The sequence below is a fragment of the Cavia porcellus genome, unplaced genomic scaffold (genome assembly GCF_034190915.1).
Source record: "Cavia porcellus strain 051 isolate PalLab524CR breed Dunkin Hartley unplaced genomic scaffold, mCavPor4.1 scaffold_16, whole genome shotgun sequence".
Classification (NCBI taxonomy): domain Eukaryota; kingdom Metazoa; phylum Chordata; class Mammalia; order Rodentia; family Caviidae; genus Cavia; species Cavia porcellus.
Window position 1 is genome coordinate 47,080,983 of NW_026947499.1, and position 22,872 is coordinate 47,103,854.

At 44.0% G+C, this 22,872-nt stretch overlaps 1 protein-coding gene across 3 annotated transcripts in view; it reads right to left on the reverse strand.

The window, feature by feature from the left end:
• Positions 1 to 22,872, reverse strand: part of Xylt1 (xylosyltransferase 1) — a 296,748-nt gene that overhangs the window by 112,178 nt on the left and 161,698 nt on the right. For all 3 annotated transcript variants that reach the window (XM_003478182.5, XM_063226621.1, XM_063226620.1), the window contains one exon: positions 9,000 to 9,510. In XM_003478182.5, coding sequence (XP_003478230.5) covers positions 9,000 to 9,510 — 511 coding nt within the window. The remainder of the gene's footprint in view (positions 1 to 8,999; positions 9,511 to 22,872) is intronic.

Consider the following 22,872-nt stretch of genomic DNA (forward strand, 5'->3'; position numbering starts at 1 on the left):
AGCTGGGAAGGGCATTAATCCCACTCCTTCTCTGGTCTGGTGTTTTCATCTTCTCCCAGTACCAAAACCTTTTGGCTTTGCTTTCAGGCATGGCAGTTAGGGAACAAACACACCCTAATGACAACTTTGAAAAGGAATGGCAGCGATCACGCAGCTGGCAGCACAACACTCTTGGAGGAAGAGGAGGGGCAGAGAAGGAGATGGAGGGAACATTTGTAATAATTCCCATACTTACAAATTTAGCTTTCTAAAAAGCCTTGTATGTGGCAGCTGGCTTTGTCTGAGGCTCCAACACTGGAAGGGATGGCACCCCAGTGCTTCATAAGGAAAAGGCAAAGTAGAATTGGTCTGTTGGGGCACCTCCAGGTGAAGGTTCATGGGGGACTGTTGGCCACAGCTCTTAGACACATAGTAAGATATTCAGTAGGGTTTTCTGGAAGACTGGGGTTGAGTGGCCCTTGTGTCCAAAAGAAACATACAAGCCCAGACAACCTATTGACAGTCACCTTCACCTCATTTATTACCATCCCAACAGCTTCTTCCTAATCATATCCTGCATCTACCTGCCACTCTTCCTCACCCTCTCTTTTCATAAGGATTCCTGTAGGAAGGTACCTAAGAGTGCCCTATTTCTAGTCCCACCTTAAAATGAAATCAGCCCGGAGATGTGACCTCAGTATAAGGCAGCTCCCTTTTTAATTTTTCAAGGAACCACCATACTGTTTTCCAGAACAGCTGCACCAGTATGCTGTCATCCTCTGAAAACACATCCAAATGTCGTGTGGCAGCTGCCTGCTCCCCTGGACATCTGAGCCCGCGCCCCTCCTTATCTCCTTGCTGCTTCTTCCATTCTATTCCCAGGGGCATCCCTGTTGCTTCAAGAACATGCCGTGCCTTTCACCAGTCCTGCTCCCGCTGCCCCAAGACCTTGACACCTCTGGCTGCCTCAGAGAAGCGTTCTGTGGCCACAACTCAGATGGATCCCCCTTGCTAATTCTTTCACCTCACGTTGCCTTCACAGCTCCCATTATATCCAGACATTAGATGGCAAAATGAACTGTTCACTCATAATTTGAGTTTGTGCTACTGGTATACAAACCCCATGAAGGTGGAGCCATCTGATACATAGCTCCTAGTCAGCGGACATAGTGGCTGGCAGTACCAGGCCCAGGGCAGAGACCTGCACAGCAGGAGGATCCTCTGCTTTGTGCCCCACTCTACCCTCAAGCCCTGGAACAAGGTTTGGCAAATGACAGCCTGCAGCTGACTGTGTTGAGCTAACAATGGTTTTTATATTTTTAACCAGATGGGGGAAAAATCAGAAGTAGAATAACATTTCACAAGAAATGAGAATTAGGTGAAATTCACATCTCAGTGACCATGAATAAGATCTTACTGAAGCACAACCACTTTGGTCGTTTAATTCCATATTGTCTGTGGGAACTTTCATACCACAATGGCAAAGGGCAAAGGTGAAGAGTTGTGACAGAGGCCACACAGCCATCGACAAAGTTTCAAATGTTCACTATCTGGTTTACTATGAAAATCATGCCTGGCAGGTTTGACATGACATGTACTGACATGACACGAATGACATGTACTGACATTTTCTGAGCTCTCCATGATCCTCCCTCATGTCCTCCATTTCCTCCCCCACCCTAGGAAATCTCAAAAGCACTTTGGGGACTAATATTGTCCAATTCCGATGGACTGTCCTGGCTACATCCTCTCAGCTGGGCTCTATGCCTTTGTCAGCAGGAGATGCAAGTGGAATACAGATGGGGCCTATGCAGACGTGGCCTTGGGGAAGTGGGCCAGCCCCACCCACCTGGCCAGGAATCCATTTGGCTCAGTCATACCATTGATGTCTTTTAACTTTCCCCAGATGTTCCCTTGTTTTCTCACCATAGGACAAACAGTCAAATACAAGAGCCAGCAGTGTCTCCGACTGGCAGATGGGGAAACTGAGGCACTTATCCTGGGGCTACTCACTATGCTGACACTGGCTTGCATGTGTTCCTTTCCTCTCATGCCTGGCTGCCAGCCACGCTTCCTAGAAGCTCATGCTATGTAGTCACTCTACTGTCCTGGGATGTAGAAAGGGTCAGGAGACAGCCCTTCCCCAGCTGGCAGTGCCATCTGTCACTCTCTCTTCAGGGATAGCCAGTATGCTTTCAGCCATCTGCATCCCTAAGACTCACTGACCAAAGCCTTGGGGCTCCTGCAAAGGCTGATGGGTAAAGATGGTTTGGCACATCCATGCAGTATCTCTCCTATCAGAAGAGATGTGTCAGTTTGTTTCTCCTCATCCCCATGCTTGGCCTGGGTTCCCCAATTGTGTGTAGATGCATATGACTCTGCAGCCAGTCAAATGACTTGCAAGCAGCAGCCCTTTATACTACTCACTGGAGAGCTGGCGAGAGAAAATGCCCGGAACCAGCAAGACACAAGAGAGGATTTCTGGAAGAAGCAGGGAAGATTGACAGAGGCAAAAGGGCTGATGCAGAGGGCAGCTTTGCTCAACTGCTGATTTCCCACCCAAAGCAGCAGCTCTCTCAGACATTGTTAACCCTGGAGTTTACTCTTCTGTCGTCTCTGAACCCCATCCATCTCCAGGCTGCAGACCCACAGAACAGGAAGAATTGTTCACTGCCTCTATCTGACACATCAAAGGGTAAAAATGCATAGAGGGCCCAGGGTGGCCAGCAGCCTTTTTGTAGATATTTTAACTCAGGATGCAGGGAAGGTGGTGAGTATAAGACCACTGACACTGGGCATAAAAAGGTGTGGTACCAAGCAGCTGGCACCAGCCTGCTTCTCATGGGTCTTTATTAGAAAAGAGCTTACGACAATTGGAACCAGACACAGAGGTGTAGGTCAGGGTTGGCGCGTTACCTGAAGCCAGGGCTTCTGCTCTGAGAAACTTCCCTGAGGAACTGCCACTAGGCTGAGATTGAGAATGGCAAATGCTAGCAGCTGGACAAGAGGGAATGTAGGTAGGGCAGAGGATGAGGTGAACAGGGTTAGGAGGGCCTGAGAGGATGCTGGAAGCAAGTGGGGTCAGGTCTGAAGAGCACACCTGGCAAGATGCATCTGGGAAACATGGAGGTCCCATCCAGGAACCAATTGCCTTCCTCTCCTTCTCAATTTATAGGATCCTTCATTTACAGGACCATGACTCTGTTCTTGCTAACAAACATGTCTACTGTGCTCTGTCTACTCACATACTGTGCATTTTATATGCACCCTCTAATGTCAGCCTGCAGACATTAGAGAAGGGAGGGTATGGGTATTCATGTCCATTTTACAGATAAGGAGATGGAGGCACCCTGGAGCAGAGGTCACAGAACTAGTAAAGGCAGAACCAAAAATGCAAACCTAGGTGGACACAGATGTCTGCATGGAATATTCCATTGCAGACTGCCTTTGACCATCAATCTGGCATGGCTGCACTTGCACAAGACATGGGAAGGCCCTGTCAGAGTGACCCAAGGCCCTAGAGTTGTTCTGAAGGCCATGGAAGGGACAGAAGATTCAGGCGATTGGGTGTGGATATATGGTGGCGGTGGTAGGGACAGCTTGGTGGCTCCACTAAGCACAGGGTTGGGGTAGAGGGTGCTGTTGTGTGGTTGGCTTCTCTAAAGCCATCTCTGGGGGGCTGAAAGGACAGAGCCTCAGTGACTGCTTCTGCGTGGTTGTTAGTAGACAGCCTGTGGGTCCCTCCTCCCCTTGTGAAAACAGGTGTCACCATAACTTCCTCGCACCTCCTCCCAAATGGCTTTCTCCAGGAGACAGAGAATGAAGGAGACAAGTCATGAGGGTCATGAATGTCTCCCAGAAAGCAAGACAAGTCCTTGGCTTATACAGTCCACCTTTTTTCTGAGTGGGAATGGACTTGGGAGCAGGTGGTGGTGAGGGGGCAGGTGCAGAAGCCTTTCTCCAAAGTCACCAAGTAAAAATCTGTTTCTTCTGCAATGTTCAGACTTTTAGTCTCTTTACTTACTATTTCCAGCAAACTATGGGCTGAAGTTTGGGCAATGGATGTTAAGTTATGTAAAACGACAGACACCATGTGTCCCACTGTGTGGGGAAATCTCTATTGGTAGGTTTACTTGTATATTAAATTTTTCTCCATCCTGCTTCCACTTCCTCACTTCACAGGAAATAAAAGGACCACTGGCCCGAAGCTCAAATTCCTCCTAAGTAGAGGGAATTCCGGGTGTCATGGTTTCCAGAAAAGGAACACAATCTCCCTATGGGGTGTAATTACATCTTAGCTTTCTGCAGAAGAATAGTTTATGGCTTAAATGCTATTAATTGCAAGCCGTTTTGTTCCACGGCAAGTTGTTCATTGATAACTACCCAATTAGGGTTATTTTGCAATTAGTCTATTCACAGTAAATTTATTGCAAAAGGGGGAGGCTGTGGTGCAGCAAATTAAACCATTGCTGGGGCCGGGTGTGCAATGCCTCTTAAATGCCAATCGTATAAACCAGCTCAGAGGTCCTTGGAGGTCATGCCACCTTGGCCCAGGCACCAAAAGGCTCAGGGAGGCCTCCAACAGACTTTTTCTCTACACTAGAGATATCTCAGCACACCAGGAAAGGGTAACAAACTCTGGTTCATGGTGATGAGATTGTTTTATTCTTTTGGATAGCTTGCACTAAATATATATGTAAAGCACACTGCTGACCTGGCATGGTTCTTAACTGTGTCATGAGTCCTCAAAAGCTCTCTGAGGTAAGTGTGATCATGTTTACCTTCCCTTTATAGACAGAGACACCAAGGCATGCAGAGGTCAAGCCACTTACGCAGACTCTGACAGCTTATGGGAGGGAGAGCCAGGATTTGAATTCAGAGAGTTCAGACTCATGGTCATGCTCCTGTCCACTGTCAACATCCTTGCTCTCTTACTAATGCCCCACTTCCCTCCTTAAAACCATACTGATGATAAAGCAGGCACAGGTTACAGGAAAGACAACTTCTAGGCCCTTGATAATTTTAGTTAAATTAAGCCTTTTCCTCCTAAAGATAAACAGACTTATGGAGATTCAGGTTCTGTATCCTGAGTTCTAGTACCAACTCTACCATGTACTAACCATGTGTTTCGGGCCTACATTAGACCAGTGATGGTGAACCTGTAAGAGCTTTGAATGATACAGACTGCCATGGTACGTGTGGCATAGTTAGGCCACCACTGACCTAGACTCTTGGAGCAACTGGGTTCATAACAGACTTACTGTGTAGGGCTCATGTGAGGTCTCAGTGTGATGAGATATGATGGTGCACACGCTCCTATAGATAGTCCCTGCCTTAGAATGCCTTTACTTCAGACTTTTTAACTTGATAACAGTATTAAATATACTAGTATTAAATATACAAGTATTAAATATACATATATTAAATATACAAGTTAAATATATTAACTTGATAACAGTATTAAATACTGAACTAAAACTGAAGAACTGGATAATCATCCAGTTCTTCAGTTTCAGTTCAGTATTTAATAAATTATACGAGCTGTTCTAAATGCTATTATACAGCAGGTTTTGCGTTAGATGAATTTGACCAACTCTTGGCTAATATGAATATTTTCAGCACATTGAATGTAAACTAAATTCTGATGCTTGGTAAGTTAGGTATATAAAGTTCATTTCTGGCTTAATGGTATTAGGATGGATTTATCTGGATGTCAGTCCATCATAAATTCAGGAGCATGGATATCAAGACAGTTGTTTAACAGGAGGAAGCAAACTATGGATTCCAGGGTCAACTCTGACCCATGGGCTACATTTGCAAATTAAGTTTTATCAGAACATAATCAAATGTATTATGTTTGTATTTTCATTACAACAACACAGTTTGGAATGAGTGGTGACAGAGACTATATGGCCCAAAGGATCTCAAATATTGACTAATTGGCCCTTTGCAGAACATAGTGGCAGCCATGGTTATTTTCTTGGCTGGGTGTTCAAATCAGGATGCTGAATTGTCTCTACCAGGTTCTAGTTAGTAAAAGGTTTTGGAAAGGTCGTGCTCTACTTAGTTATCCTCATGTTCTATCACATGCTAAAACCAAGCGAGAGTATAGATGGGAGCCACCTGGATGATTCAGGCCAGGGTTATATTGCAAGACAGAAAGAAAGATTTTCTTCTCAAATTTCACTGTCGAAAAGAAAATATGGCACAGATATACTGTATATTTAACGCTCAAAAATAGAGATGAAATTTATTAAAATGTTAAAGTTGCCCCACTGGTGCACTGTCCCTGCATAGGAGATAAGAGAAGGGTTTGATATGTGTCCCTTCAATTCTCTATCCACTCAGTGTGTGGCCAGAACCTGTCTGATCCAAACCTCCTATCTTATGCCTAGTGGTAAACAGTGAAGCACATATAAGGTGGCCTTTGTGTCATAAATGGTTGGTCCCAGGATACCTCAAAGATACCAAAATCTACAAATGATCAAGTCCCTTATATAACAGAGTATATAATATCTGCATATAATCTAGGTATAATCTTCTGTATATTTTAAATCATCTCTAAATTACTTATAATATCTTAAACAATGTGAATGGTGATATATTTGCTTAGGACATAATAAAAAAAACTCTCTCTATAATAGATGAGACAATTTTAAAAAATATTTTCAACACACAGTTTGTTGAATCCATGAATGGGGAACACACAGATGCAAAGGAGGATTGTGTTTGAAATGAGGAATTATCTAGTGAACCGGGAGATCTTACATTAAGTATCTTCCTTATACAGACCTCATACCATCACTTGCCCAGTGAGTAAGTAAGTGGACAGGTATTTCTGTAGTGGGTTGTTTTCCTGGGCAGTACTGTTCTTCATGCACCGCTAGATGGGTGTCTTCTGTATCAGAGAGACAGAGGACTCAGAATCTGCTACTGCAATGGTCCCTGGGTCACCAAGGCCCTGGTTCCTGTGCCCATACCCAGGTGAGAAGTGAAAACCTCCTAGTTTGTGGGTGTCTTACTGTACTTTTCTGACTTCTGTGTTGACAATGGCCATCTTATATGTGCGTCACTGTTTACCATTAGTCATAAGATAGGAGGTTTAGATCAGACAGGTGCTGGCCACACGCTGAGTGAATAGAGAACTGGAGGGAAAGATATCAAACCCTTCTCTTGTCTCCTATGCAGAGACACTGCACCAGTGGGGCAACTTTAACATTTTAATGAGGAGGCCCCAGCACCTCAGTGGATTCATTCTTGCCCGACCTGTGACTTCAAACCCTGTCCGGATCTGTGTTCCTGTTCTTCCCCATCCCCTTGGAGCTATGGGTTATCTCTTCTTTTCAGTGATAATCTGAGATCTTATTTTCTCTCTTAGGAGCAAAACAAAGCATTTCTGATTTTTTACTTTAGAAATAACAAGGAGGTATCCTGAACCTCTGGCTGCTTTTGAGGGACAGTAGGGCACGTTATGTCTTGCACTGAGGCACGATGACGAAGGAGAACCAAGAACTAACTATGAAGGAGGCTCCAAAGCAAAGCTGAGTCAAAAGATGCCCTGCATTCTCAGTGCCTGCTACTCCCTGAATGAGTAAGGAAGCCAGATCAGAAGGGGAAAGGACTCTCCCCATCAGCGAGAAGCTGAACTCAAACCAAAATACATGTCTCTTCACTCTATTTCTAGTGGCAACCACTGTCTTCTTTGTAGAAAAGTGCCTTTTGGGTGCCACTTGCCATTTCCATGGAGAAAAGCATTGGACAAATGATTACAAACAGAAAAGGTCTTCTCTAAGGAGAAATACAACTCAACAGTACTCTAGAGGTCAGCTTAGAGTAAACCAATAACAAGGGAGGGGTCATCAGCCACATGCATTAAACAAGTCACTAAGGGCTGATAATGAAGCCAGATGACAGTACATGGGGGTCCTTCCTACTCTGCAGCGGTTAAACGTTTTCTGCTGGTATCTGTGTATTCGAGAAGGAAGGAAGGAATGATCTGGAGAAAGCAAGCATCTCTCTCTCTCTCTCTCTCTCTCTCTCTCTCTCTCACTCTCTCTCTCTCTCTCCGACTGTCTCTGTCTCTGTCTCTCTGGATGTCTCAATGTGTAATAGAAAGTTACATACAAAGGATGTGACCTTGGACTTCTTTTACATGACTCATCTGAAAACACTTAGGCCTCTGATCTCTACGCCAACTTCACAGGTGAGGATGAGGATGTGCAGTGACCTGTGAAGTGCCCTGCACATAATGATGCTCACTTAGCACTTCCTGCAGGTCATCCTCCCCTCCATGAGCACAAGGGAAGGCCAAGGTCTCCATGGCATGGCAGTTTCAGATAGGAGATAAATATGTGTGATGCCCAGCTGTACAAGACTTGCCCCATCTTCTAGGGCCCCTATAGCCCCAATCCCCACTGAACTCTAATCAAGCCCTGCAACTCAGAAAGAGATCTGATTCATCATTGGATTATCTACACATAAGGCAGACAGGAAGGAGGAAGGATGCAAATAAGGAAAGAAAGAACAGGAATGTGGAAAGATATAGAAAGGAAATATGGGAAGGAGGAAGAAGGAAGGAAGGAAAAAAGGAAGGAAGGAAGGAGGAAATAAGAAAGGTTGCTCTTATAGCCTCCAAAGTCTATGCAGCCCACCAGAAACCTTCCAAATCCTATCCAGTTTCATTCATGTCAATTCAAATCCTGATCCTCGGCTGGGAGAGAACCCAAATCCTATCAATACAATTGCCTCACTCCTGCAACTTTTACGTGAGCCCAGATTCTATTATAAGGTTATATTTTGCCATAAAGGCAATGAGTTAAACCATCAATAAAAATGAACGTGAACCTTTTCTTAAAGGATACTTGAGAATTTACAGAGTACCCCCAACAAATCAGATCTTGTGTTCTAATCTGGGATTGGAGAAGTAGAGCAGAATACTTCTCTATCTCAGATGCTTTAGAACATCTAAAAATGGGCCAGAATGGGGCATGATGGGAAGAGGAAGTGGGGCTGTAACTTACCCTCAAGCGGGCAGAACCGAGTCACCTTCTCTGGCATCAGCAACCCCAGCTTGTGGCGGCAGTAGGTCTCCCCAATTTCTTGGCGGCAGTGCTTGGACTTAGAGCGAGACAGGGCAGAGATAGCCTCCTTGCCCGAGATGTCACACTTGGGTGGCTGTTCATACTTGGTCTCGGGAGAGCTGCCACCACCCCTCCTCGAGTGGGGCTGTCTGGGTGTGTCCTTCTTATGGCTGCTGTTGGTGGCAGCCCTTTCACCAGGTGGTAGCACCTCATTGGGGACCTTCCCCAGAACCGAATGTCCCTGGCCTTTGTCCTGTGACTCTAGCTTCCTCTGGAAGCGCTGCTTCTGTCCACTTGGTGGCTTCTTTGCTGATTCTGGCTGGTGTTTCTGTTTTTGACTCCGGGGTGCAAAGTTGCTGTTGTCAACATTCTCAAAATCTTTGGGGACTGAGTTCTCATTGTTGCTGTCTGTACGCACTTTTTCCTTGGGTCGATGAGAGAAGTAGCCATCCTGGAGAGCACAGGGAAGAAATGCAAAAGAGAAACTGGACTCAGCCATCATGCTAAACAAGAAGGTTGGCCCTTTGTGGGCTGGAGTGGGGGACACATAGCTTTGGAAGTCTGAGCTGAATCTTCCCATTTACCATCACCATTGGCTTAAATTCTGGAAAGATTTTTCTCTCCAAACACCAGTTTCGTCATCTGGACATGTGATATGTTTCCACTAGGAACTAAGTTTCTTTCTCAAGCTCTCAATGACTAGCACTGTCACTATGATTCTCAAAACTTCATGTCAATGTCTTTCCTTCACCAGGAATCTCCACTCTGGGGAAACAAATACTTTGTTCTAGATTCCTGTTTGAATCCCAGCAGAAAGTGCCCTAATGGTTTACTGAGAGCTGGAAATGACATAATAAAGTCACAAAGGGAGGAAATATGGGTAGGATAATATATACATCCCATTCCCTTTAGGACATGCTCATATATCCATACCTATAAGAGAGCCAGACTGGGGCTATTACTGTTCTCAAGCAAAGACAGCACTGGCTTTATATTGTCTGGGGCAAGAGGGAGGCAGCCTGTGAAGAATGAAGCTCGCAGTGGGTCCCAGGAAGGTACTAACCTGGCCACTCTTGTGCTTGAGCTTTACCTCTTGATATTGGTACTTGTAATAAAGCTTATTAAGTCACCAAAGGTCAAATGAAAAGGCAGAAGTCACTGGAGACAATACATGACTTGGAGCTTTCCAGAAAGGTGGAACTCCACACTCAGGTCCTGCTAAGTAACTGGGTCCTGATAATTCTGAGTTCATATCAAATGCCCTGAATCATTTCTAAAACATACTGCTTTACTTTAGACCTCATTCCCAAGGCTTTAACCTGAAAGGTATCCACCATCCCAGAGCACATTTCTATAGGGAACTCAAGGCACGGAGAACACAACTGACTCTATAAGTCTGCCCTCTTGCTCAGGAGGCACATTGGTGGTAAGTAGCACCGCTGTTAATTTTCTTTTATGATTGAAGTAAAATATGCCTCTTAACATTTCCCAAGGAAGAATGGGAGTATGAAACGTGTAACTGTTTATATTCCAGAGGGCCATCAACACTAACACCAGCAGTTCAACAAACTGTAGCCCATGTCCCAAATCTGACTCATGCCTTGTTTTTATAAATAAAGTTTTATTGAAACACAGCTATATTTGTTTACTTATGTATTGTCTATGGTTGTTTCCTGCTACAACTATATAATAATTGTCATGGAAACTGGTTGTCTGGCCTGTGGAACACAAACTATTTCTATGTGGCCCTTTAGGAAAAGTAAGAAGACCCCTTTTTTATTCGAATAGCCACCTATCCTGGAACTAGTTCAGTTGTCTTTTTCTCATGGTCTCCATTTGGCTCAAATGAGGCTGAAGGAGAAGTCATATATGGCTGTCCCTTTCTAGCTTCTGCCCATCTCCTCTGGCAGTAAGTACCAATTTCTGCTAGGTGTTGAAATCTGTAAGAATAACAAGTAACCGTAAGATACCTCGTGATAACTCAATGAGTTAGGTATTATTACTATTCATATTTTACAGATGTAGAAATAAGTATCTCCTAACAAATGACTTGCCCAAGGTAACCTAGTCAGAACACAGACAACATGTTCTGGGCTTCCAGGTACAGCATCAACTTCCAAGAAGAGTACATATTTCATCATCAGCCTGTCCTCTTAAGCACTGCGTTTTGACTTTGTATCATAAGATGTGGCCTTTTTTCTATCCTCCCTTACTCAGCTAAACAGATTTACTATCAGCATGTGATTCCCAAGCAGCCATCTCAAGTGCCCAGTGGCCTGCTGTGTTGTAGTTGTCATAGAGAGAAAGTGGACAGACAGTAAGCAGGGACCAGCCTAGAACGAGAGGGGGCAGGAGCTGGGAGGCAACAAGGAAGAAAAAGGAAAAGGCCCAAGAAGTGAGGGCTGAGACCTCATGGGGTTTTAGGGTGGCTCATCTGCTAGTACAGTTCCAGGACCCCAGGAGACACCAATATCCGCAGATACTCAAGTCTCTTGTGCAAGATAGGGTCATTTTTGCATATAACTTACTTACATTCTCATATCCTGTGTACTCGAAATTATCTCTAGATTAATTATAATATTTATGAACTGTTTGTTTAGGGAATAATGAGATGAACAATGTTCAGTACACAGTAGATTTTTTTCCTTAAGATTTTCAATCATGATTGGTTGAATCAATGAAGAGCACCATGGATACAGAAGACCTATCATCCACCCTGTCCTGTGAATCAGAGTGGCTTTCTGTTCTGGTCTTCAAACCTTTTTGCAGAGATATGTGATATCTCTACAGGGTCGTCAGAAGACTTTCTGCTCCTGAATCCTAAAGACATCTTGCTGATAATCTTTTTCTTCTCCTTTTTATCCAAAAATGCTTGAAGACTCCAAGGGCCACAAGTAGACTTTCAGATTCATTTCCTGAGTGCATACCACAAGCCAGGCACCACACAGTACTCAGTGGACATGATGACTATCCTGAGAAAGGAGCTCATCTCACTTCTCACAGAGCACACAGTCTTGACTTGTTGCTTTTACTTCTCCAATACGTACATGTGCCAGACACTGTGCTCTGCCCTTAATGCACTATCTTAACTCCAGAAATAAATTTCAAGGAAAATACTGCTTTTCTATCACATAAAAGAGGGACAAAAAAGAAGTTGGGAATGGTAAGCAATTTGGCCAAAGGCAACTGGAGGAAGCAATGAATGTGCACCTGTCTGGTTCTAAAACTTGCTAGTTTTACAGAGCCCCTGATGTTTGAGAGATAGCCGAGAAGCAGCTAGCTCTTTCTCTACCTGTGAAGTGGAGGGGAGTCTTCCTCTTTGTATATTACCCGGGGTACAGACAGAGCTGCAAGGAGCAAGGATGGCATTCAATTATGCCTCTTCACAAATATTTTGCTCCCTTCTTTCAGGGCATATGATAGGATCACATGTCCCTACTTCCTGAAAATTAGACACAGCCAAGATACTTGCCCAGACAAAACCAATGGCAACAGCTAGGGTACAAGATGCCATATCCTCCATCCTCCCAGGATAGCATTCAGCCCCACAGGCCCAGATGCTAAAGGCTTGGTCACTAGCCTGTGACACTACTGGGATGTGGTAGATGATACAACTTTTACGAAGTGGGACCAATACAAAGTTAGGTCACTGGAGGCATGGCTATTTGGACCCTGGCACTTCTGTCTCTCAATCAACCATGGACTGACACTCCCAAAACCATGAGTGAAAATAAGTTATTCCTCATTTAAGTTGTTTATCTCAGGTATTTTGTTACCTGCTGACACAGAAGCTTTGCTCACTCTTGATGGTGAAGGTTCTGTCTCCCTGAGGGAAGCTGATATGGAAAAGATGCCACCAAACCCCAATGAGAAAAATCAACTCCTGCTACTTAAAGTCACTGAATTTGCTGCCTTTGTTACTGCAGTACAGTCTAGCTTATCTCAATTAATACAGTAGTTAACTTGACTACTCCTCCTCCCAGCAGCCAAACATGTTCTGTTCCCTACACACAACCAAATGTGAGAAGTTTCTAGCTGTCCCATATAAGATGCCCAGCATTCATAAGCCTTGGTGCTCTAGCACGTCACACAATCTTTTGGGAAACTCAGTGAAGCAGAAAGTATGAGTCTGATTAAGGGGAGGAACGTAAGGCACAGAGAGGTTAAATAACCAAGGTAACACTGCCAGTTAGTGAAGACTCGAAGTCTGTGCCTCAATTTCCTTGTCTGGGACATGAGGATGAGTGTAATATTTACCTCAGGGGCATTTTAAAGAGGATAAATGTATGTGAAACTTCTGGAACATGCCTGCCACCCAAAACAGAAGGAAAAATCTGCAACAAACCCAGACTTGGTAACTCTACATTAAGCATTCACCTTCAGCTCTCTCTTCCCTGGTGGTTTCCACCTGGAGTATAGAGTGGTTATTACCTCTCCTGTGACTGACTAGCCATGTCCCCTTTATTCTTAACCAATCCAACTCTCTTACCTTGGGTTATTTATGCAAATGAAACCCTTTGATTTATTTTACTTTAGTGTACTTATTACAATGATTGCACATTCAATTGTTTGTGTATGAACTCCAAAACTCTAATTGCTCTGCTGTTGCTTTACCTCGAAGCTGTTACTAGAATCCATTTTTGTTCTGGAGAAATAATTAAATGCAATAATGTCCTCCATTCCTGTTCAACCTTGGGTTATGTTTAGAGCCAATTTCAATCAGGTAAGCAGTATGCTAAACACAATAAGACTCCGATAGGCAGATGACATGACCCCAGCTGCTGTTACACAAACACCTGGGTCTGCTTCTGTCTTTCCTGGGTTCTCTCTTGCTTATACTGGGGATGGATTTCTACTGAGTCTACTGAATCCCAGTGCCTGGGTCCTGCTTCTGAGAATTAGGGGTGGATTTCTATGCTTTTTAAATTATCCACTTGTAGATAAGACTTGGTTTTTACCGTGTGTGGAGGACCTCTGAGCATGGAGAGGGAAGGTCCAGGTTCTTGTCTTGCTTTAGTAATGTCTCCCTTCCATAAAAGGATAGGTTCTGCATGTGTGTTTACAAACATTCTCTAATTAGTAATGTTTTCCCTTCCATAAAAGGATAGGTTCTGCATGTGCGTTTACAAACATTCTCTGAATTAGTTACCTATCAGTATGATCGAGTAACAAGAGTTCTGGCATTTCAATTCACTGAAAGCAATCTGATAGACTTTAAGAGACCAGGGGCTGACACAGAATGGGAGACCCACAGGGTGTTCTGCATGCCTCAGCCTCATCCTCTGATCATTATCTCAAGCAAGGTGCTGAGGGTCAGCAGTTCTGATTCTTCCATCCTCCATTCGCCAGTGGGAAAGAACATTCCATCTCTCTCTGCCTCAGTTTCCAGGGGGCTGAGAATGGCACAGATCTCCTGGGGACTGAGAATCAATCAAGCATTGAACATAGTGCTTGACGTCTGCAGGGCACTTAAGAAATACACGTCTCCTCGGGAACACGCACACAGCACTTATTACATCACAGGCTCTGTGATGCACTGACCCATTTGATGTTTACAATGTCCTTATGCAGGAGATGTGCTAAACATTTTTCCTGCTTTTCAAATGAGAACAGTATGTGCTGGAAAGTTAAGAGACTAACTCTACATCTGAGAAGGTGGAAGAGACAGGATTTAAGCCCAGGCTAGATCTGAGAGCCACACAGGCCAACACCACACAGTCTCTCAGCAGTTAAGATTATAGTGCCAAAGGGAAATCCCAGCCAGGTGCTCAGACAGGAAGGCACCTGTCTCACCTGCTCACCATGGCCAGTTTATGGTTTTCTTTTTTTTCCAGGTGGATGCACAGCCGGCTGGGGAGCTGTTCCCTATTGAACTCACTTTTGGAGGCTTCATTCCAGTTTCCAAGGCCCCTATAGTCATTGGGAGGGTCAGTGAAGAGAAGCCTGCACCTGCTTCCAAAAGTACTTCAATGCCAAGGTGATGGACAGTGGCGGCACAGTATGCAGGGCTGTACCCAATGAGGACATGCAGTTACACAGGCTACCAGTGTAAACAGGCCTCGGAGAAGCCCTTGCCAGGCTCATTTCCATGCACAAAGCATGTGCCCTGGTCAATACTTAGCAACCCATGGGCCATGCTGGACTTTAACAGAGCCCTAAATAATAAGACCTTTACAATTCAGCATCATTCAAATGGGATGGCCAGGCACTGCACAGGATAAGGAGGCAGAGCTGGGCTGACAGAGCTGGGTCTGAATCCAGCCTCCACCCTAAATCCTACAACAGAGGGCAAGAAGATTCATATTTTGGAGCCTCAATTTTCTCCTAACAAGAGGGGCTATGAAGACCTGTGTGCCAAGGTGAAGTAAGTAAAAGCTAATACAGGACACTTATATTTCATTCTACTTAGCAAAAGAGCATTTAGTGTGATGCTTGACACTCAGCAAGGAAGGGCATGGTAGTATTTTTGGTGGGGGAACAAGCCTGAGTTTTTTGAAAAGGTAGAGTGATAAGGTGTTATGGGTTCAAATTTAGACTCTAACACTTCGCTTACTCTGCCTCACTTTTCTTCTCTGTGACATAAGGACAACAACTGCACCAATCTAATGGAGTCTGATGAGAATTGAAAGTGCTAATACACTACACCCAGGTCAATGCCTAGTATTTTATAAATATTAGCTAGAACTTATTAAAATGAAATTAATGCTTGTAATGATGGCCTGATATAGTGATTCTCAAGTATAGGCTAGGGACTTCTGGGGGACCATGACGCTCTTTCAGAAGGCCTTGGAGGCTAAACTGTTTTCATCATAATATGGACATGTTATTTTTTCTTTTTCATTCATCCATGCCCAAGTGTACAGCGAAGTTTCCCAAAGGCGATGTGATGTGCAATTCTGCAGTGGTTCAAAAACAGAAGCAGATGTGAGGATCCAGCTGTCTTCTTTCTATTAAGCCAGACATTACAGAGATTTGTAAAAATGTCAAATAATGCATCTCTTCTCACTAAATCTGTTTTTCTTGTGGAAAATACTTTTTCATTAAAAGTTTTACTTCTACAGGCATGGAATTGTTTTGTAGTGAATTAATAAAGGAATATTTTAAGAAAGCCTCAATATAAATATCAACATGCAGCAACTTACTTACAGGCCTAACTTACCTAATGATTGCTTTTTGCTAATGATCAATATTAGGAGGCCAGAGGCAGCCCTGAGACCAAGACTGAGAACTGATGACATTTCATGTATGTGCTACCTTAAATATCTACTCATTCATGAAATAAAAAGGTTAGAATTCCTTTGGTTGTTGGTGCCCCTGTATACCCAGTCTTTCAATTTATATTTTATCTGCACAGGCATTAAATACAGAGAGGAGGGACAGAGAGAAGTCTGCATCAAATAGAAAGGAATACTGTTAGTATCTTCATGTAGAGAAAGCAGTGGAACTCAGGGCTCTCAGGGCTGAACCGTGTTTAGGCAGAGAGGGTGACATGTAACCACAGAGCCCTTTCCCACTTAGCTAAACCCCCACCAGGGTCCTGAAGTTCCTTTCTCAACTCAGCCTCAACCTCAAGCTTGGCCTATAAAGACTTGAGCAGATATTAAGAGTTTGTACTAGCTCAAGGCCATGACCCCCGAAGAGCTCAGACTCCTAAAAGTGCCTGAGAAAAGTCAAGGTCACTTGAAGAATGGGTCATTTGTTCTAGTGATACCTGATGACAGTCCCCATCTCCCTGACTCTGGTATGATGGGACTCTGAATTCCATGAATGTCAGGTAGCAAACCCAGGTGGATTTCACATGGACCAATGCCCCTGCCTCCCCACTCTTTGAACCTTTTCATTCCTGACTCTGCTGAACCCCACTGCACATTTCTTATTCCATACTCTCCCTTTAATATGTCCAGCTGCCACTGGACAAGTCAGTCAAGTCCTCTTCTTGTTGGACTTTCTTCACTATTGCAGTAGTCATCACTGATTAGATCTGTCCTGACCACTTTCACTAGCACCTGGCTTTGTTTATGTCTGACACTGCCCAAGGCCACACAGCTGGGTCTCGGTCCTGCAAAATGAGTCCTTACGCCCAAATCTCAAGAGCCCAGGGGAAGCTGGCTTGAAATCCAAGTTTGTTGTCAAACTCTTCTACCTCCCAACACCTCTAGGGGCAGAGAGAAACTGAATTGGCATCTCCCGGTACTTTCTATGTCCCCCTGAAAGACCCCCATCTAGGCAGCGCAGACATGTACAGGAAGAAAGCATGGCTGGGTTGCCCCTAGTAGGAAGAGAAAAGAAACCGAAAGAAATGAGCCTGAGAAAGCAGCAAACACCAGCTATCACTTTTACTAGGACTGGTGCACACCCACTTTCTCCTTGGTGTGGCTTATTCAATTCCTTTAGCCTTGAAAAAGTAGGGTACCCTGCCAGGTGCCACATCACATCTGACCTTGGAGGATATCATGCCAAGGGAATTAGGCCAGCCGCAGAAAGACAAATACAGCATGACCTCACTAAGACCAGGAATTTTTTTTTAAAGCTCAAATACACAGAAAATGAGTGTTTACTATGGGTGGGGGAATGGAAGATATAGGTCAGAGAATACAGAATTGCACACACGTGAGCTGAAAAAGTCTAGAGACCTGAAACATAACATGGGCTATAGAGGTAATAAAATGGTATTGCATTAGGGATTTCTGTTCAATAAGTACACTTAGCTGCTTGTCACAAAACAAGTAATTGTGAGATTGTACACGTCAGTCTATTTCATGACATGAGCTATTTAGCCATCTGTACCTATTCCATAATATCACGTTGCAAAGTGCAAACATACACAATGCATTTTATTCCAAAACTAATAAATAAAACAATCTCAAAGAGTGGGTCAGGGTCAGTAAAAACAATCAGCCACCTGTCTTTGTCAGTTGTGTTCTCTTAGAACCAGTCTAACACCTGCTTGTTCACACCTGTTCATACTGAATGTGGCACTTTAGTGATATGATGGCAAAGCTGTGACAGAAGTTGCAAGGTCCCCAAAACCAAACTTTGGCTCTCAGCATAAAACATGGTGCCACTTCTGATGAGGAAGTGGAGGCTGAGCCAGGATAGCTCAGCATCATGCAGTGGGGAAGCAGAAGCATCAGAACTTATGTGAAAGGGCTCAGACACCAGGATCCCTCCTTTTCTCCACTGTTTTGGAACAAAATGACTACACTCAGGAGGTTTTCATGAGGAGTTCTCTCACTCTCTTAATTTTAATTAATTATTTTTTGTACCAGAGGTTGAACTTAAGACCATGCTTGCCAGGCAGGCACTCATGCCACTGAGCTATCTGGTCCTCAACACTCTTTACAAAGTGCCTCTTAGGTTGGTCTTGTCTTAAACACCATTTCACATAGACCGCTGGTGATAGCATGTTCCATTATCCTCCATTAACAGCCATGATACTCAAAGATGGTGGCAAGAAAGAATGAAAATAAACAACTCAGCTTTGCTTCAATATTGACAGTTTTCAGAAACCTCAGGGACAGGGTTTCTCACCTATGGTACCACAGGCATTTGGGGCCAGACAGCTCTTCATTGCAGAGGACTGCCCTACCCACTGGATGCCAGTAACGGCTCCTTGCTACAACCCCAAACTCCAAAATGTCCCCAGACCATGATCAAGTGTCCCATGGAGTCCGAGTGGAAAGTCCCCCTCCTCCTACACAAGGTCTAGGCCAGCACGCTCTGGCTGCTCTTTTCTACCCAGAAACATCCTCATTTCCTGACATATTTCAGAATCCTTAACAAATCCTCTTTTGTCAGATGTTCTGAGACTTTGTGGTGGCAATTCTGGTTGTCACAATGATTGGAGAATGCTTCTGGCACCCAGAAGGCAGATACCAGATGCTCAGCAATACATGAGAATACACACTGTCCAACACTAAAGAATTGTCCTGCATCCTGTAGGACTTCCGAAAGTTGCCAGATGTCATATAAATGAACAATTGATTTGTAATTAGTTGAGCCAGGAACCTAAGTCAGATTTCCAATGTGACACAAAGTACTTATAAATGGCTTTAGTGTCACAATTTTCTAGTATAGTAACTAGCATAGTAACAAGAGTAATTTTACGTCCTTCAAAATTTGACCACAATTTCAGAAAATTCCATTGCCTGAGGCCATACAAGCTGTGGCTGTTGAGTTGCCAACAAACATCCCTGTTACCCAGCTGCGTTTGTAACTACTGGATTCTTTGTGATTCAATGTCCAGCAGCTGGTCTTCCCATGTGCGTTCTAGGCTCTTGCTACCCAGATGTGGTTATAGGCCAGGAGCATTAGTATCAACCGCGGACATACAAGTTAGGTGTGCAGACCCCTATTTGAATCAACTGGATTGACTGGATCAGAATCTATATATTAATAGCATCCTTGAGTGATTTGTTTGCACATTAACGTTGTTTTCTTTGTCTTTCTCAATCTCTGTTTCTCTGTCTTTCTGTGTCTCTCCGTCTCTTGTTTCTGTCTTTCTCTGTCATACACACACTTTGTCTCTTGTGTTGTGTTGGGATGGAACCCAAAGATTCATCCATGCTCTTACCAGTAAGCTACACCTCAGCTATGCACATTAAAGTTTGAGATATATGCTACTCTAATGTTTTACATGGTCATTTAAATAATAAAATATATACTATTTGCTTATAAATTACTTTTATATATTTGTTCTTCACACTGTTTAACATTAACCTTTAAAAGAAAGAGTCATGGGTACAAGTAGATTAGAGTAAGAATGGATTTCATTTCAGGATGGGTGAAAAGATAATTTTTCAAATTTTCTTCCTTTGAGAAGTGCTGGGTCTGGTCTGAAGCAGCAGCACAAACATAATCCCAGCTATTCTGGAGGCTGAGGTAGGAAGTCACAAGTTTGAGGCCAGCCTGTGCAAATTAGTGAGATCTTGTCTCAGAATAAAAAAATAAAAAGTACTGGAAATGTAGCTTTGTGTGAAGACCCTAGATTCAACCCCAGTACCAAATACACACACACAAAGATTGTGCCAGATAAATTGTGAATATTGGCTTATTCATTCTAGAAAAGTAAGTAATTAGTTAGTTAGTTATAGTACTAAGGATTAAACCCAGGCCTCTCATCAGCTAGGCAGTTGCTTTACACTAAGCAACATCCCCTGCTCTTTCTATTTTTTAATACTTTAAACATATTATCTTTAAAGATTCCAGAGTAACTGTCCTGGGAAGATATTATGAGCATGTATATTTAGCAGATAAAATTATGGAAGCACAGAGAGGTGAAGTAACATGCCCCAAGTCACACAACGGAGCTCTAACACCTGCCTTCTGCTTCCACTAACTGTTAAAAAGGAGTCTAGGCTGAGTGACTCACACATCCCCAGAATGGCCATCGGGAGCAACAGCACCCCTAAGCAATCACTAAGTGTGCTGAAATTTGGGGAGGGGGCTCAGTAAGCACAAAGTTAGCCAAGGAACGCTTGCCTGATGCCTCTGTTTTATTCTGTGTCTCCACCACTCACTTTTAATCTCAGTGCTATCACTGAGCCCAAGCCTCAGTATGCTCCTTGTCCCTTGTGGCTTTATTTTCCAGGTATTTTCTCCATCTATTAACCTCAACTCCCTGGAAACCCTCCTTGTCCTGGCCATCACCCTCCTCCCCAAGCCCCTATGGAAGTCCCCTGGGACAGGCACTTGGGGAGACAAATGGGTCTTCTGTGATGAAAGACATCTGGCTTTGCATACATCCTCTGCCGCCCCCCTCCCTGTCACAAGTGGCTAATGAATGGCGCACTTTTGAGCTCATTACCAAGGAGCCTCGGAAGAAATGGAAATGCTCACAGAGCCAGTGACATAAATAAGGAAAGATGCCTGTAAATACACAAGCACACACGCACAAGCACACACCATACACATACACATGCACGTGCTATTAATTTATACCATCTGAAAACCCACGACATTTGGCTTAGGAAAAGAAAGAAGAAAGCTCCTAATATTGTCATCCACATAATTTCAGAACAGAGCTATCCCAGCAGCTGCCAATAAATTATTTTTACTATGCAGAGGTACAAATGAATATGCTGCTGTCACCCCTAAATCTCCTTTATGAGTGCCTGTTGGCTTTGGCCACCCTACCAGGGACAGGGGCTTCCAAGCTGGCTCCCTGCAAGCTGCAAGTCCTCCATTGATGCTTTCCATGTACATGCGAGCTGGACACAGTGCAGAGGACACTGATGTCTATCATTAGGGCACAGGTGTTACAGTAACAGCGATTCTCAGGCATGAGGTTTTGGAAAATGACTTCTGCATTATGATCTGAATTTGCTGCATCTGTGGGACATGATAAATCCCCTCTTGGTGGCACAGATCACTAGACCTTGCCATTCTCCATCAAGGCCCAGGGTGGAGATGTGAATCTATCACAACCCACTTTTATGTGCACTGTTTCAGTCACCCCTGCAGGTTGAATGTATCAGACTGTTCACTTCTCAGACTGTCTGATCCCAGAAGAAGCTGTGGGGTCCACAGTGACCAAGGCACGCTACCAAGGACACCTAGGCACCATCTAAGGACATGCTTTGCTATCTCTTTCTGGGTGAAATCTGAATGGTCCACTCCCAGCTCTGTAGCCACAGGAAAGTGTGTTAACTTCTCTGAGCCTTGTTGTCTCCTATGTAGGCAGTCATGCCAGACAAACCTCATGGGTTTGATGAGGAGGCAGGTTGACTCAAAGATAGCAAAAGCATAGTCCAGAGAACATAAGATCAATGAAAGATGACAGTTATCAATATCATGCCATACCAATTTTTCAGAGCTCTTTTTTTTTTTTAATATTGGAGATGAAATACAGGTGTGCTCTACCCCTGAACAACATCCCCAGACATTTATTTATTTATCTTTTGAGGCTGGGTCTCTCAAATGGTCCAGGCCAGCCTTGAATTTGCAATCTTCCTTCTTCAGCCTCCTGAGTAGTTGGGATTACAAGTTTGCATAACTACACCTGGTTTCTACAGTGACTTTTCAATGAATTTACTTCCAGGTATTTCCTGAATGTTAACAACAAAGTAGCCACTGGGTGTAGGCACCAGGGATGTGTCCAGGAATGAGACAGACAGATACCTGTTCTTCTGGAGCTTACTCTTTAGTAGATGAAGTAGGTAAATCTACTAACTGCTCAGTAAATACTGTAAAGCCAAGATCTGTTAGTCATCTTTATCCACCCATTTTAAAGACTCACTAACTGAGGCTGTGGGAGGTCATTTTAATAGGTCTAGGAGCTAAGACTATCTGACTTAGATAGTTGACAGCGCTAGACAATGGAGCAGAGGCTGGCTGACTGGGTGGCAGATGACAGGAAAGGAACTTTCTGTCTTCCTCATCCCTCCTCCTGTGCTGTCCTGGACCATGACATTCTCCCTGGGAACTTGTGCTGTCCAGACTGGGAGACTAGGTAGATGATTCTCTGTTGGAAAAGTTGCTTATTTTAGGGCTGAGCCGTGGTGACTTCACTGACATGGCCAGTTGCACCTGGACTTCAAAATTAGGCTGGATTCAGACAGATGAGCCCTTGATAATCCTCAGACAACCAGTAAATACCCACCAAGAACTCCCGGGGAATATGAGGGATCTGATGGATCACAGGTGCTCAGGCAACTAGATGGCTCTTTCATGAACCTGAGGAGATCCTTTCACCAGAGCCTGCCCTCCACACAGGACACACGTCCCGGAAGCTCTTCTTCATCCTCAGCTTCTGGGGGTCCCTTGAGCATCTCATTGAGTTCCTAGCTGCCTTTGTTGCTCCAGGCAGGTCCCT